The sequence below is a fragment of the Oncorhynchus tshawytscha genome, linkage group LG13 (assembly GCF_018296145.1).
Source record: "Oncorhynchus tshawytscha isolate Ot180627B linkage group LG13, Otsh_v2.0, whole genome shotgun sequence".
NCBI lineage: Eukaryota > Metazoa > Chordata > Actinopteri > Salmoniformes > Salmonidae > Oncorhynchus > Oncorhynchus tshawytscha.
The window spans coordinates 8,384,294-8,401,729 of NC_056441.1; the positions used below are offsets into that span (position 1 = coordinate 8,384,294).

The 17,436-nt window shown below is 43.8% G+C and overlaps 1 protein-coding gene across 2 annotated transcripts in view; it reads left to right on the forward strand.

Moving 5' to 3' along the window:
• LOC112247212 (regulator of G-protein signaling rgs-7-like) overlaps positions 1-17,436 on the forward strand; it is a 28,756-nt gene that overhangs the window by 1,975 nt on the left and 9,345 nt on the right. For both annotated transcript variants that reach the window (XM_042295115.1, XM_042295114.1), the window contains exons 2-4: positions 151-800; positions 1,879-1,937; positions 5,013-5,143. In XM_042295115.1, the coding sequence (XP_042151049.1) occupies positions 288-800; positions 1,879-1,937; positions 5,013-5,143 (703 nt within the window). In that variant the 5' untranslated portion in view covers positions 151-287. The remainder of the gene's footprint in view (positions 1-150; positions 801-1,878; positions 1,938-5,012; positions 5,144-17,436) is intronic.

Sequence of the window (17,436 nt, forward strand, 5' to 3'; positions counted from 1 at the left end):
AGGAGTCCGACCAGCTGCACTCTGTAAAAGTGTACCAATGATATGGAACAGCACACTGTGGTCCGGATGAATTGACCCATTTCACCCATTTTCTGTGATTGTCCAAATCTATCATGTCCAATTCCCCCTCTCTCTGTTTTCCTTTTATAGGCTGTTCTTTGCTGGGGTCCTCCCTCCAGACTATTTCTCTCTTTCATCCTCCTTTTCCCTTCACTCTCTTTCTCCACCTGCACATCAGTCCCTCCATCCTTCCTTGTCTCTTAACTCCACCCAGTGGCACTGCCATCATGCGTCGGTACAGCTCCGAGGGGTCTCTACTCGATATGGATTTCCTGCCACGGAGGAAAGTATCCGCGAAGGGCCACAACTACCACAGCCGGGACGGGGAGTCAGGTACCTACAACCCCGACCTGGAAGGTGACGAACTGGATGGGCGAACCACCTCTTTCCCCCCTACCCCTATCATCGTGGAGCCTGGAGCCAGCCACGGGAGGGGGGAGCTGAGCAGGGACCACAGCGTCAGTGTGGAGAATTTCACAGAACTGGGGAAGCTAGAGGGTAAGGGATTTCTTGGAGTGGTGAACCTCAATGAAGTATGTAGGGCATATAGTGACGGGCAGTTGGCACCGGGGACGACGAGCCGCAGCACAGAGAGCGTGGGCAGCGACAACCAGCCACCGCCCTCTCCCTCGCTCTCAACCTCTGGCTTCAGCCCCTTGTCCTTGAAGTCACAGCAACGGTCCCACACCAGAGCCAAGCTGTCAGCAGCCAAGCTACACCTGAAGAGCCTGTTTGGGCAGGTAAAGGGGGATGTGGGAGGTCAGGATCACTAGAGGAGTGGTCCCTGGCAGTGTTTAGGGTATTGGGTGTTTTAGGACGACTATATGGGAATGGATAGCCTGTGTGTGTTAGATTGGTTTTGACTCGGTGTGTTAGTTCTAGATTTCCGGGTGCACCATTTCAGACTATTCCATTGGACCTTGTGAAATCTCTACTCCAATCAGGGAAGTGTATGAGCTAATAAAGAAATGCACCCTTTCTGGTTCCTCTCAGTAGTAATTCCAACCTTGAGATTCATCCGACAGAGTGTTACTTATAAAGCGGTTTTGTTAATGCCAAGGTCACACTAAGTTGACAAAGGATTAAATAATCATGCTCAACAGCACACATTTACCTCAAATATTCTCAATTTGATTTAAATATTGTGATGTGCAACGGATGTGAAACGGCTAGCTTAGTTAGCGGTGGTTCGCGCTACATAGCGTTTCAATCGGTGACGTCACTTCCTCTGAGACCTTGAAGTAGTGGTTCCCCTTTGCTCTGCAAGGGCCGTGGCTTTTGCGGAGCGATGGGTAACGATGCTTCGAGGGGTGACTCGAGGGGTTGATGTGTGCAGAGGGTCCCTGGTTCGCGCCCGGGTATGGGCGAGGGGACGGTCTAAAGTTATACTGTTACACAGGCATATTATTCCTGTCATTGTGTAACTCATTAGACACTCATCTAGTCTTTCCTTTTGTTCTGTTAGATAAAAGCATCTGCCAAATGGCAAAACCATTGAATAGCGAGTCCCCTCCTCTCCTATTTCTCCTATATCATCTACATTGACATCCACTACGTCATGTTTTAATGCTTTAGGTTTGGAATGTTGAATGTTTTTTTTAAATGGCGACAATGACTCGATACAGGAAAATATTGCTCAAACAGAACTTCTTAAAATGTTATATAACGTTTGGGCCAAAACCAAAGAAGTGTGTGTGTGTGTGTGTGTGTGTGTGTGTGTGTGTGTGTGTGTGTGTGTGTGTGTGTGTGTTGACTGTAGGAGTGACACATGCCAGTCATTTCAACTTGGAAACAAACAAATTCTGTCTGTATTTCCAGAGTCCCCATTCATCACATTCCAACCTGTTTAACCCAGAACAGAAAGAACAGAGAGACAGGTGAGGTCATCGACTGTGGGCAATAGACTGTGGGCAATAGACTGTGGGCAATAGACTGTGGGCAATAGACTGTGGGCAATAGACTGTGGGCAATAGACTGTGGGCAATAGACTGTGGGCAATAGACTGTGGGCAATAGACTGTGGGCAATAGACTGTGGGCAATAGACTGTGGGCAATAGACTGAACAATATAATGAGGACAATAGACTGTGGGCAATAGACTGTGGGCAATAGACTGTGGGCAATATAATGAGGACAATAGACTGTGGGCAATAGACTGTGGGCAATAGACTAGACAATATAATGAGGACAATATAATGAGGACAATATAATGAGGACAATATAATGAGGACAATAGACTGTAGACAATAGACTGTAGACAATATAATGAGGACAATAGACTGTGGACAATAGACTGTGGACAATAGACTGTGGACAATAGACTGTGGACAATAGACTGTGGACAATAGACTGTGGACAATAGACTGTGGACAAGGTAGCTTTCTAAGAGGGAGATGTCTAAAGCAGTCCCTGGCCAAATGGCATCCCATTCCCTACGTAGCCCTTTGGGCTCTGGTAAAGATTAGTGCACTAATTAGGGAATATGAGGTACTTTCCCTGGTCAAAAGTAGTGCACTTACATAGGGAATGGGGTGCCATTTGGGACGTATCCTAAGAAGTTCCGTTTGAAACGATACCCATCCGGACCTCATTCACCCACTGTTCTCCCTCTCCCTGTCTCTCCATCTCCCTCCCTCCCTCGGACCTCATTCACCCACTGTTCTCCCTCCCTCGGACCTCATTCACCCACTGTTCTCCCTCCCTCGGACCTCATTCACCCACTGTTCTCCCTCTCCCTGTCTCTCCATCTCCCTCCCTCCCTCGGACCTCATTCACCCACTTGTCTCCCTCCCTCGGACCTCATTCACCCACTGTTCTCCCTGTCTCTCCCTGTCTCTCCCTGTCTCTCACCCTGTCTCTCCCTGTCTCTCCCTCTCCCTGTCTCTCCCTCTCCCTCCCTCCCTCGGACCTCATTCACCCACTGTTCTCCCTCTCCCTGTCTCTCCCTCTCCCTGTCTCTCCCTGTCTCTCCCTCTGTCTCCCTCCCTCGGACCTCATTCACCCACTGTTCTCCCTCTCCCGATCTCTCCATCTCCCTCCCTCTCCCTATCTCTCCATCTCCCTCCCTCCCTCAGACCTCATTCACCCACTGTTCTCCCTCTCCCTGTCTCTCCTCCTGTCTCCCTATCTCTCTCCCTCTGTCTCCCTGTCTCTCCCTATCTCTCCATCTCCCTCGGACCTCATTCACCCACTGTTCTCCCTCCCTCGGACCTCATTCACCCACTGTTCTCCCTCCCTCGGACCTCATTCACCCACTGTTCTCCCTGTCTCTCCCTGTCTCTCACCCTGTCTCTCCCTCTGTCTCTCCCTCTGTCTCTCCCTCTCCCTGTCTCTCCCTCTCTCTCCCTCTCCTCCCTCCCTCGGACCTCATTCACCCACTGTTCTCCCTCTCCCGATCTCTCCATCTCCCTCCCTCTCCCTATCTCTCCATCCCTCCCTCCCTCCCTCCCCCACTGTTCTCCCTCTCCCTGTCTCTCCTCCTGTCTCCCTCTCTCTCCCCTCTGTCTCCCTGTCTCTCCCTATCTCTCCATCTCCCTCGTACCTCATTCACCCACTGTTCTCCCTCTCCCTGTCTCTCCTCCTGTCTCCCTCTCCCTCCCTGTCTCTCCCTCTCCCTGTCTCTCCCACTGTCTCCCTCTCCCTGTCTCTCCATCTCCCTCCCTCCCTCAGACCTCATTCACCCACTGTTCTCCCTCTCCCTGTCTCTCCCTCTCCCTGTCTCTCCTCTGTCTCCCTCCCTCGGACCTCATTCACCCACTGTTCTCCCTCTCCCGATCTCTCCATCTCCCTCCCTATCTCTCCATCTCCCTCCCTCCCTCCCTCCGACCTCATTCACCCACTGTTCTCCCTCTCCCTGTCTCTCCTCCTGTCTCCCTCTCCCTCTCCCTGTCTCTCCCTCTCCCTGTCTCTCCCTCTCCCTGTCTCTCCCACTGTCTCCCTCTCCCTCTCCCTGTCTCTCCATCTCCCTCCCTCCCTCGGACCTCATTCACCCACTGTTCTCACTCTCTCTCTCTCTCCCTCCCTCTCTCCCTCTGTCTCCCTATCTCTCCATCTCCCTCACACTTCATTCACCCACAGTTCTCCCTCTGTCTCCCTATCTCTCCATCTCCCTCCCTCCTTTGGACCTCATTCACCCACTGTTCTCCCTCTCCCTGTCTCTCCCTCTGTCTCCCTGTGTCTCCCTCTGTCTCCCTCCCTCGGACCTCATTCACCCACTGTTCTCCCTCTCCCTGTCTCTCCCTCTGTCTCCCTGTCTCTCCCTCTGTCTCCCTCTGTCTCCCTCTGTCTCCCTCCCTCGGACCCCATTCACCCACTGTTCTCCCTCTCCCTGTCTCTCCCTCTGTCTCCCTGTCTCTCCCTCTGTCTCCCTCCCTCGGACCTCATTCACCCACTGTTCTCCCTCTCCCTGTCTCTCCCTCTGTCTCCCTGTCTCTCCCTCTGTCTCCCTCTGTCTCCCTGTCTCTCCCTCTGTCTCCCTCCCTCGGACCTCATTCACCCACTGTTCTCCCTCTCCCTGTCTCTCCCTCTGTCTCCCTATTTCTCCCCCTCGCTCTCCCTATCTCTCCATCTCCCTGTCTCTCCATCTCCCTCCCTCAGACCTCATTCACCCACTGTTCTCCCTCTCCCTGTCTCTCCATCTCCCTCCCTCCCTCGGACCTCATTCACCAAACAGCTGTGGAAATGAGGGGTTGTGTTACCATGAAATCTGATGCCTGTCTCCTCTCTCCCTTTGTCTCCATCTCTCCCCCCTCGCTCCCTTTCTCCTCCTGTCTCCCTATTTCTCCCTCTCTCCCTCCCTCTCCCTCTCCCTGTCTCTCCCTCTGTCTCCCTATCTCTCCATCTCCCTCCCTCCCTCCCTCACTCTCCCCCGATCTCTTCCTGTCTCTCTCCTTACCCCTCCTCTCCTCTGCATCTCTCTCACCCTTCCTCTCCCCCCTCTCCTCCCTATAACAGTGATAAAGAGCGGAGGTCTCGCCTCCCGTTGATGCACCAGTGGAGTCAGGTGGGCCACAGCAACGCCAAGTTCAGTCGAGTGGAACTTGATAAGTGGGCTGAATCGCTGGACGACCTCCTGGCCAGTCGGAGTAAGTAGACTAGGACACCCTATCCTGACCAGTAGACTAGGACACCCTATCCTGACCAGTAGACAAGGACACCCTATCCTGACCAGTAGACTAGGACACCCTATCCTGACCAGTAGACAAGGACACCCTATCCTGACCAGTAGACAAGGACACCCCATCCTGACCAGTAGACAAGGACACCCCATCCTGACCAGTAGACAAGGACACCCTATCCTGACCAGTAGACTAGGACACCCTATCCTGACCAGTAGACTAGGACACCCTATCCTGACCAGTAGACAAGGACACCCCATCCTGACCAGTAGACAAGGACACCCCATCCTGACCAGTAGACAAGGACACCCCATCCTGACCAGTAGACAAGGACACCCCATCCTGACCAGTAGACAAGGACACCCCATCCTGACCAGTAGACAAGGACACCCCATCCTGACCAGTAGACAAGGACACCCCATCCTGACCAGTAGACAAGGACACCCCATCCTGACCAGTAGACAAGGACACCCCATCCTGACCAGTAGACAAGGACACCCCATCCTGACCAGTAGACAAGGACACCCCATCCTGACCAGTAGACAAGGACACCCCATCCTGACCAGTAGACAAGGACACCCTATCCTGACCAGTAGACAAGGACACCCTATCCTGACCAGTAGACAAGGACACCCTATCCTGACCAGTAGACAAGGACACCCTATCCTGACCAGTAGACAAGGACACCCTATCCTGACCAGTAGACAAGGACACCCCATCCTGACCAGTAGACTAGGACACCCTGCTGACCAGTAGACTAGGACACCCTGCTGACCAGTAGACTAGGACACCCTGCTGACCAGTAGACTAGGACACCCTCCTGACCAGTAGACTAAACCACTCCCTACCCTTCCTCCTTGGCCCTTACCCTTCCATGTCTGCTGATCTGAAGGGCTTTATTCAGGCATAATCTCTGTCGTGGTAAAGCTTCCACCGTAATGCTTCTGCTGTACAGATCTACAAACATGGAAGGGTTAGGGCAAAGGTCATCTGGGTATCCCAGAAGGAAAACCTGGCGCCAACTACTTGATTAGATTCTAGGAGGGGGGAAAGGTATGAGAAAAGATACTAGATTGAGGAAAGGAAGCAGGGTGATAGTCGGTGTATATTGGCCATATACCACAAACCCCAGAGATGCCTTATTTGATATTATAAACTGGTTTCCAACATAATTAGAGCAGGAAAAATACATGTTTTGTCATACCCGTGGTATACAGTCTGATATACCATGGCTGTCAGCCAATCAGCATTCAGGGCTCGAACCACCCCGTTTATAATTAGAGTTGGATGTTGATCTTGATCTTGAAGTGTATTTTTTTTCTATGATCTCTCTTTGAGTTGAGTTTTCGTCCCACAGGCCGCTGACAGATGTTCTGATACCATTTATGTTACGTAGTCTGTCCACAAGAGACTAGGGCTCAGGGAGAATGGGGGTGGGGAGGAAATACAAAGTGTACTCTGATCCTGTTTTCAACCTCAGCTCACGAGTGTCTTGCAGTGTGTTGTGATGTCAGCACGATAGGGCCGTATGGTCTTTGCGTACGTCATTGGTTGCTGTGTGCTGTGCCATAAAGCTGAGTGCAGCACTAGTTACTATGAATAGATGTGATAGAAAACAGTAAGACCGTTTTAGATGACTGTCTCGAATGATCTGGATTGTGTTCCAAATGTAGGGCTGGGAAATATGGGAAAAATATCACAATGCATTTGTTCTGTTGACGGTATTTGACAGTATTTTATGTTTTTAAAATAATAAAAGTTATCCATTTTGCTTTATGAGTTGTCCGTGACCCTAGAGTGGAAACACATAGCCTGATTTTAGAAGGTTTCTCCATTCTGATTGGTTGAAGTTTGATTGAACAGATTTTGAGATAATTTCCACTCTGCCACGTAGGGCTGCACGATATGGGCAATAGAATCTAGGCCTTATGTTTAACCAAATATTGCAATTGCAATTTGACTTGCAATTTAGATTAAAAAAACACTTAGGTGAACTGTTGGAATCATGGAAATGATTATTCTAATTCTATAGTTGGAGTGTAATAGTGGGCCCTTTGAATACGTTGTTGTATGACAAGACATTCATAGAATTAGGAATTAAAATACTATTAGAATCTCTATGGAGGCATTATTGACACAGGGTAGGAACCAAAGTGTTGGTCAGTGTTTCCCAGGGGAGTGAGACCCTATAATTGTAGTTCTCTTTATGTAGCTAACATATTAATGCTTCGCTTATTCCTCTCTGATTTAGAAGATACTGTTGCACAGACAACAGGCTGATTTAGGCCTACACCAGCACTGGTATCAGCCTGTATTAGCTAGCTACGTTTGCTCTGACTCTGTACATTTTATTAGCTAGCCAGCTAACTAGCGATTTAGTATTAGCTGCTAACACAATTTATTTTAGCCACTACTTTCTTAAGAAAAGATAAACTAGCTGTTTGCATACAGTATGATACACAAACCAATAGTTTAATTATAGGACGCTTGTGGATGTACATTAAAAAGCAAAGTGAAAAGCAGCATTGTTGTCAACTAACATATTGTTGCATCTGCTCAGTGGTGTGAAGTACTTAAGTTGGGGCGGCAGTTAGCCTAGTGGTTAGAGTGTTGTGCCAGTAACCGAAAGGTTGCTAGATCAAATCCCTGAGCTGACAAGGTTAAAACATCTGCCATTCTGCCCCTGAACAAGGCAGTTTACCCACTGTTCCTAGGCTGTCATTGTAAATAAGAAGTTGTTCTTAACTGACTTACCTAGTTAAATAAAAGTTTAATAAAAATACTTGAAAGTACTACTTAAGTTTAATAAAAAAATACTTGAAAGTACTACTTAAGTTGTTTTTGGGGGTATCTTTACTTTACTACAGTCTTAATGAAAAATATGTACTTACATTATCCCTAACACCCAAAAGTACTTGTTACATTTTGAGTGCTTAGCAGGACAGAATTTTTTTTAAATATCAGAATGGCGGTAACTCACCAGCATTACGACTTGGATCCTTTGTTCGTACCCCCCAGGGCAATTGAACTTATCCCAGAGGCTGCTCCGCCAGCAGAGAAGAGATATTCGGAGTGGACTTTTAGTCTGACACAGGAGGCATGCACACCATCCACCGCTTCCGAGTATATTAATCTCTAATGTTCAGTCTTTGGATAATAAAGTAGACAAGCTCAGGGCAAGGATCTCCTTCCAGATAGACATCAGAGATTGTAACATACTCTGTTTCACGGAAACATGGCTCTCGGGATATACTGTCCCTGTCTATACTGTCAGCTGGATTCTCAGTACATCGCACAGACAAGAATAAAGAACTCTCCAGAAGAAGAAAGGCGGGGTGTATGTTTCATGATTAACTACTCATGGTGTGATTGTGATAACATACAGAAACTCAAGTCATTTTGTTCCCCCAACCTAGAATACCTCACAATCAAATGCCAACGTATTACCTCCCAAGAGAAATCTCTTTGGTTATAGTCACAGCCGTGTATATTCCCCCTCAAGCCGATACCACGGCGGCCCTCAAGGGACCCTGGACTTTATGCAAACTGGAAACCAGATATCCTGAGGACGCATTTATTGTAGATGGGGATTTTAACAAAGCAAATTTAAGGAAAATGCTACCGAAGATCTACCAACACATTGACTGTAGTACTTGTGCTGGGAAAACATTGGACAACTGCTACTCAACTTTTCAAAATGCCTGCAAGGCCCTCCCCCGCCCTCCTTTTAGCAAATCAGATCACATCTCCATTTTGATCCTCTCTTCTTATAGGACGAAATTCAAACAGGAAGTACCTGTGCTAAGGTCTATTCAACGCTGTTCTGACCAATCGGAATCCATGCTTCAAGATTGTTTTGATCACGCAGACTAGGATATGACAAAGTGGAGTCGCAATTCAACGGCTCAGACACGAGACGTATGGGGCAGAGTCTACAGACAATCACGACCTACAAAGGTCAAATCGGCCACGTCACGGACACCGACGCCTTGCTTTGGACAAGCTAAACACCTTCTCCCACAAATAGCCATCACTAACTGGCTTCCACCCGGTTACACAACCCTACACCTTAGAGGCTGCTGTCCTATGGACATAGACTTGGAATCACTGGCCACTTTAATGATGGAACACTAGAAGCTTTAACAATGTTTAAATACTGATTTACTCATCCTGTTACGGTTTTCTTCCGTTGAAGGAGAGTCGGACCAAAATGCAGCGTGGTAATTTTCATACATGTTTAATAAAGATGAAACACGAACAATACAAAAACAATAAAACGTAACGTGAAAACCGAAACAGCCTAAACTGGTGTAAACTAACACAGAGACAGGAACAATCACCCACGAAACACTCAAAGAATATGGCTACCTAAATATGGTTCCCAATCAGAGACAACGAGAATCACCTGACTCTGATTGAGAACCGCCTCAGGCAACCATAGACTTTGCTAGAACACCCCACTAAGCCACAATCCCAAAACCTACGAAAAAACCCCATACATAAACACAACACAAAATAAACCCATGTCACACCCTGGCCTGACCAAATAAATATAGAAAACACAAAATACTAAGACCAGGGCGTGACTCATCTCATATGTCTATACTGTATTCTATTCTACTGTATTTTAGTCAATGCCACTCTGACATTGCTCAATCTAATATTTATATTTTTCTTAATTCCATTATTTTACTTTTAGATTGTGTGTATTGTTGTGAATTGTTAGATACTACTGCGCTGTTGGAGCTAGGAACACAAGCATTTAGTTAGATACTACTGCGCTGTTGGAGCTAGGAACACAAGCATTTAGTTAGATACTACTGCGCTGTTGGAGCCAGGAACACAAGCATTTAGTTAGATACTACTGCACTGTTGGAGCTAGGAACACAAGCATTTAGTTAGATACTACTGCGCTGTTGGAGCTAGGAACACAAGCATTTAGTTAGATACTACTGCGCTGTTGGAGCTAGAAACACAAGCATTTAGTTAGATACTACTGCGCTGTTGGAGCTAGGAACACAAGCATTTAGTTAGATACTACTGCGCTGTTGGAGCTAGGAACACAAGCATTTAGTTACATACTACTGCGCTGTTGGAGCTAGGAACACAAGCATTTAGTTAGATACTACTGCGCTGTTGGAGCTAGGAACACAAGCATTTAGTTAGATACTACTGCACTGTTAGCGCTTGGAACACAAGCATTTCGCTACACCCGCAGTAACATCTGCTAAATATGTGTACGTGACCAATAAAAATGTATTTGAACGAGCAACAACTGCCCTCCTTTAGTGACAGGGTGAGAGAGAAAGGGAGAGATAGAACTCATGTAGCAAAGAGTAAACTTTTTTTTTTTTAAAGAGTTACAAATCACATTTAACAAACTAAACATTGAATCCTTCCATTTTTTTTGCTGTCTTGATTCATACAGCGTCTCAGAGAATAAGATCAGGTCCATGTCATCGTATTCATTGTGATCTAAAAGGCCGAACTGATCCTAGGTCAGCACTCCTACTCTGAGACGCTTCGTGAATACCAGTCCCAGTTCTCAGATTGATTGTTCTACGTGACAAGGGTAATGGGTGGGAACTTGAATCCCAAATGGCACCCTCTTCTCCCTATATAGTGAACCACTTTTGACTATTGACTCTGGTTAAAAGTAGTGCACTATATAGGGAACAGGGTGCCATTTGGGGGACACACGCCGTGACCAAGGAAGATACAGTAATGTCTTGTTTACTTCCTCATTCCTTCTAGAATTTCTCCTGTCCTGTTACTAACACCCGTATTATTCCACCACACCACACCACACCACACACTGTTGTGACAGTTTGTTGTCGTTATCTTGTAAAACAGGTTCAGGCAACCCTGGTCCTGGAGGAGCCCACAGGTACTTCATGTTTTTTGATTTAACTGACCTGGAAGACCAGGTGTGTTGAATTTAGTCAATCACTGAACTGATCAATTAGCTCAGTTGTTCAGGTGTGGGTGCCTAGTTAGTACCTGCGGCAGTCCAGGAACATGGTTTTACCTACCCCTGTCGTACGGGATCAAAATAACTAAGGGATGGTGTTTTCAGTGACCTTCCTTTTGATAGTCACATTCCAGGAAAGCTTTGAAAGGGAAACTCTCTAGTATCCTTGCTCTTCTATGGACATTGTTGTCAGTTAAAGATAGACCCTAGGTTGTCATGGCTACATGTGCCCCCACATACACACACACACACACCATACTTTAGTGTAGTCCTATTAGAATGTGGAAAACATTCTAGTTACATACTACTACACTGTTGGAGCTAGGAACACATCCTGTTTCAATTTATCATGATTGAGACGTTTCAACAACTTGATTGGAGTCCACCTGTGGTAAATTCAATTCATTGAACATGAGGAGGTGACCAAGAACCCGATGGTCACTCTGACAGAGCTCCAGAGTTCCTCTGTGGAGATGGGAGAACCTTCCAGAAGGACAACCATCTCTGCAGCACTCCACCAATCAGGACTTTATGGTAGAGTGGCCAGACGGAAGCCACTCCTCAGTAAAAGGCACATGACAGCCCGCTTGGAGTTTGCCAAAAGGCACCTAAAGACTCTCAGACCATGAGAAACACGATTCTCTGGTCTGATGAAACCAATATTGAACTATTTGGCCTGAATGCCAAGTGTCACGTCTGGAGAAAACCTGGCACCAACCCTACGGTGAAGCATGGTGGTGGCAGCATCATGCAATGGGGATGTTTCTCAGCGGCAGGGACTGGGAGACGAGTCAGAATCGAGGGAAAGATGAACAGAGCAGAGTACAAAGAGATCCTTGATGAAAACCTGCTCCAGAGCGCTCAGGACCTCAGACTGGTGTGAAGGTTGACCTTCCAACAGGACAACGACCCTCAGCACACAGCCAAGACAACGCAGGCGTGGCTTTGGAACAAGTCTCTGAATGTCCTTGTAGACCAGCCTGAGCCTGGACTTCAACCCTTCTGCCTCTGGAGAGACCTGAAAATAGCTGTGCAGCGACGCTCCCCATCCAACCTGACAGAGCTTGAGAGGATCTGCAGAGAAGAATGGGAGGAACTCCCCAAATACAAGTGTGCCAAGCTTGTAGAGTCATACCCAAGAAGACTTGAGGGTGTAATCACTGCCGAAGGTGCTTCAACAAAGTACTAAGTAAAGGGCCTAAAATACTTATGTAAATGTAAATTTGCCAACATTTCTAAAAACCTGTTTTCTCTTTGTCATTGTGGGGTGTTGTGTGTAGAGTGATGAGGGGGAAAAAAACGCAATTTAATCCATTTCAGAATAAGGCCGTAACATAACAAAATGTGGAAAAAGTCAAGGGGTCTGAATACTTTCCAAATGCACTGTATATGGAGCCTGTAGACATATAGGCTATATTCCTACATCTCAATGGCTGGGTTTAGACAGGCAGTCCATTTCTGATCTTTTGCCCAATTATTGGCAATAATATTGAGCTTATCTGGTTGGCCAAAAGGCAAGTATAAACTCAGCCAATGTTCCTATCAGATTATAAACTGTATTGTCCATTCTTGTGGAATGGAAATGTCTTTATAGTGATGTGGCTCACACATAGCAATCAGACAGAATACAAAAACAGTCTAAATGATAGCCTGATAAATACAACCGCATAAATACTATCATCAGTCTACTGTTATTGAAATTAAAAGCTTTCTTGGACTGCTTTCATCTACTACCAGGGATTACATGTCATATACATATACAGAAAGATTGATTTCTTTCAGCTTTTATTTCTTTCATCACATTCCCAGTGGGTCAGAAGTTTACATACACTAAATTAGTATTTGACAGCATTGATATTATTTTTTTTAAACTTGGGTCAAACGTTTCAGGTAGCCTTCCACAAGCTTCCCACAATAAATTGAGTGAATGTTGGCCTATTCCTAAATGTATTTAGAACCATATTAATATTTTTCATGTTTTTCATATTAATATGAAAATAGGTGCCTATTTTCAATCACCAGTTGCACAGAGGTATATCCTAATCCGCATCCATCAAAATATTTTAAACAGTCCATAGTGTCAGTGATTAACTAGTGTCAGCGATTAACTAGTGTCAGTGATTAACTAGTGTCAGTGATTAACTAGTGTCAGTGATTAACTAGTGTCGGTGATTAACTAGTGTCGGTGATTAACTAGTGTCAGTGATTAACTAGGGTCACTGTTGATTAACTAGTGTCAGTGATTAACTAGTGTCAGTGATTAACTAGTGTCAGTGATTAACTAGTGTCAGTGATTAACTAGTGTCAGTGTTGATTAACTAGTGTCAGTGATTAACTAGTGTCAGTGATTAACTAGTGTCAGTGTTGATTAACTAGTGTCAGTGATTAACTGGTGTCAGTGATTAACTAGTGTCAGTGATTAACTAGTGTCAGTGTTGATTAATTAGTGTCAGTGATTAACTAGTGTCAGTGTTGATTAATTAGTGTCAGTGATTAACTAGTGTCAGTGTTGATTAATTAGTGTCAGTGATTAACTAGTGTCAGTGATTAACTAGTGTCAGTGATTAACTCGTGTCAGTGTTGATGAATTGGTGTCTGCGATTAACTAGTGTCAGTGTTGATCAATTAGGGTCAGTGATTAACTAGGGTCAGTGATTAACTAGTGTCAGTGTTGATGAATTGGTGTCAGTGATTAACTAGTGTCAGTGATTAACTAGTGTCAGTGATTAACTAGTGATTAACTAGTGTCAGTGATTAACTATTGTCAGTGATGATTAATTGGTGTCAGTGATTAACTAGTGTCAGTGTTGATTAATTAGTGCCAGTGATTAACTAGTGTCAGTGATTAACTAGTGTCAGTGATTAACTAGTGTCAGTGTTGATTAACTAGTGTCAGTGATTAACTAGTGTCAGTGATTAACTAGTGTCAGTGATTAACTAGTGCCAGTGATTAACTAGTGTCAGTGTTGATTAACTAGTGTCAGTGATTAACTAGTGTCAGTGTTGATTAATTAGTGTCAGTGATTAACTAGTGTCAGTGTTGATTAATTAGTGTCAGTGATTAACTAGTGTCAGTGTTGATTAATTAGTGTCAGTGATTAACTAGTGTCAGTGATTAACTAGTGTCAGTGTTTATTAATTAGTGTCAGTGTTGATTAATTAGTGTCAGTGATTAACTAGTGTCAGTGTTGATTAACTAGTGTCAGTGATTAACTAGTGTCAGTGTTGATTAACTAGTGTCAGTGATTAACTAGTGTCAGTGTTGATTAACTAGTGTCAGTGATTAACTAGTGTCAGTGATTAACTAGTGTCAGTGTTGATTAATTAGTGTCAGTGATTAACTAGTGTCAGTGTTGATTAACTAGTGTCAGTGATTAACTAGTGTCAGTGATTAACTAGTGTCAGCGATTAATTAGTGTCAGTGATTAACTTGTGTCAGTGATTAACTAGTGTCAGTGATTAATTAGTGTCAGTGATTAACTTGTGTCAGTGATTAACTGGTGTCAGTGATTAACTAGTGTCAGTGTTGATTAACTAGTGTCAGTGATTAACTAGTGTCAGTGTTGATTAATTAGTGTCAGTGATTAACTAGTGTCAGAGATTAACTAGTGTCAGTGTTGATTAACTAGTGTCAGTGATCAACTTGTGTCAGTGATTAACTAGTGTCAGTGATTAACTAGTGTCCGTGATTAACTAGTGTCAGTGTTGATGAATTGGTGTCAGTGATTAACTAGTGATTAACTAGTGTCAGTGATTAACTAGTGTCAGTGATGATTAATTGGTGTCAGTGATTAATTAGTGTCAGTGATTAACTAGTGTCAGTGTTGATTAATTAGTGTCAGTGATTAACTAGTGTCAGTGATTAACTAGTGTCAGTGATTAACTAGTGTCAGTGATTAACTAGTGTCCGTGTTGATTAATTAGTGTCAGTGCTGATTAATTAACGTCAGTGTTGATTAATTAACGTCAGTGTTGATTAATTAGTGTCAGTGATTAACTAGTGTCAGTGTTGATTAATTAGTGTCAGTGATTAACTAGTGTCAGTGTTGATTAACTAGTGTCAGTGATTAACTAGTGTCAGTGATTAACTAGTGTCAGTGATTAACTAGTGTCAGTGATTAACTAGTGTCAGTGTTGATTAATTAGTGTCAGTGTTGATTAACTAGTGTCAGTGATTAACTAGTGTCCGTGATTAACTAGTGTCAGTGTTGATTAATTAGTGTCAGTGATTAACTAGTGATTAACTAGTGTCAGTGATTAACTAGTGTCAGTGATTAACTAGTGTCAGTGATTAACTAGTGTCAGTGTTGATTAACTAGTGTCAGTGATTAACTAGTGTCAGTGATTAACTAGTGCCAGTGATTAACTAGTGTCAGTGTTGATTAACTAGTGTCAGTGAATAACTTGTGTCAGTGTTGATTAATTAGTGTTAGTGATTAACTAGTGTCAGTGTTGATTAATTAGTGTCAGTGATTAACTAGTGTCAGTGTTGATTAATTAGTGTCAGTGATTAACTAGTGTCAGTGTTGATTAATTAGTGTCAGTGATTAACTAGTGTCAGTGATTAACTAGTGTCAGTGTTGATTAATTAGTGTCAGTGATTAACTAGTGTCAGTGTTGATTAACTAGTGTCAGTGATTAACTCGTGTCAGTGTTGATTAATTGGTGTCAGTGATTAACTAGTGTCAGTGTTGATCAATTAGTGTCAGTGATTAACTAGTGTCAGTGATTAACTAGTGTCAGTGTTGATGAATTGGTGTCAGTGATTAACTAGTGTCAGTGATTAACTAGTGATTAACTAGTGTCAGTGATTAACTAGTGTCAGTGTTGATTAATTGGTGTCAGTGATTAACTAGTGTCAGTGATTAACTAGTGTCAGTGATTAACTAGTGTCAGTGTTGATGAATTGGTGTCAGTGATGAACTAGTGTCAGTGATTAACTAGTGATTAACTAGTGTCAGTGATTAACTAGTGTCAGTGTTGATTAATTGGTGTCAGTGATTAACTAGTGTCAGTGATTAACTAGTGTCAGTGATTAATTAGTGTCAGTGATTAACATGTGTCGGTGATTAACTAGTGTCAGTGATTAACTAGTGTCAGTGTTGATTAATTAGTGTCAGTGTTGATTAATTAATGTCAGTGTTGATTAATTAGTGTCAGTGTTGATTAATTAATGTCAGTGTTGATTAATTAGTGTCAGTGATTAACTAGTGTCAGTGATTAACTAGTGTCAGTGATTAACTAGTGTCAGTGTTGATTAATTAGTGTCAGTGATTAACTAGTGTCAGTGATTAACTAGTGCCAGTGATTAACTAGTGTCAGTGTTGATTAATTGGTGTCAGTGATTAACTAGTGTCAGTGTTGATTAACTAGTGTCAGTGATTAACTAGTGTCAGTGATTAACTAGTGTCAGTGGTTAATTAGTGTCAGTGATTAACTTGTGTCAGTGATTAACTAGTATCAGTGATTAACTAGTGTCAGTGTTGATTAATTAGTGTCAGTGATTAACTAGTGTCAGTGATTAACTAGTGTCAGTGATTAACTAGTGTCAGTGTTGATTAACTAGTGTCACTGATCAACTTGTGTCAGTGATTAACTAGTGTCAGTGATTAACTAGTGTCAGTGTTGATTAATTAGTGTCAGTGTTGATTAATTAGTGTCAGTGTTGATTAATTAGTGTCAGTGATTAACTAGTGTCAGTGATTAACTAGTGTCAGTGTTGATTAATTGGTGTCAGTGATTAACTAGTGTCAGTGTTGGTCAATTAGTGTCCGTGATTAACTAGTGTCAGTGATTAACTAGTGTCAGTGATTAACTAGTGTCAGTGTTGATTAATTAGTGTCAGTGATTAACTAGTGTCAGTGATTAACTAGTGTCAGTGTTGATTAATTAGTGTCAGTGATTAACTAGTGTCAGTGTTGATTAACTAGTGTCAGTGATTAACTAGTGTCAGTGTTGATTAACTAGTGTCAGTGATTAACTAGTGTCAGTGTTGATTAATTAGTGTCAGTGATTAACTAGTGTCAGTGATTAACTAGTGTCAGTGATTAACTAGTGTCAGTGTTGATTAATTAGTGTCAGTGTTGATTAATTAGTGTCAGTGATTAACTAGTGTCAGTGATTAACTCGTGTCAGTGATTAACTAGTGTCAGTGATTAACTAGTGTCAGTGATTAACTAGTGTCAGTGTTGATTAATTAGTGTCAGTGATTAACTAGTGTCAGTGATTAACTAGTGCCAGTGATTAACTAGTGTCAGTGTTGATTAATTAGTGTCAGTGAATAACTAGT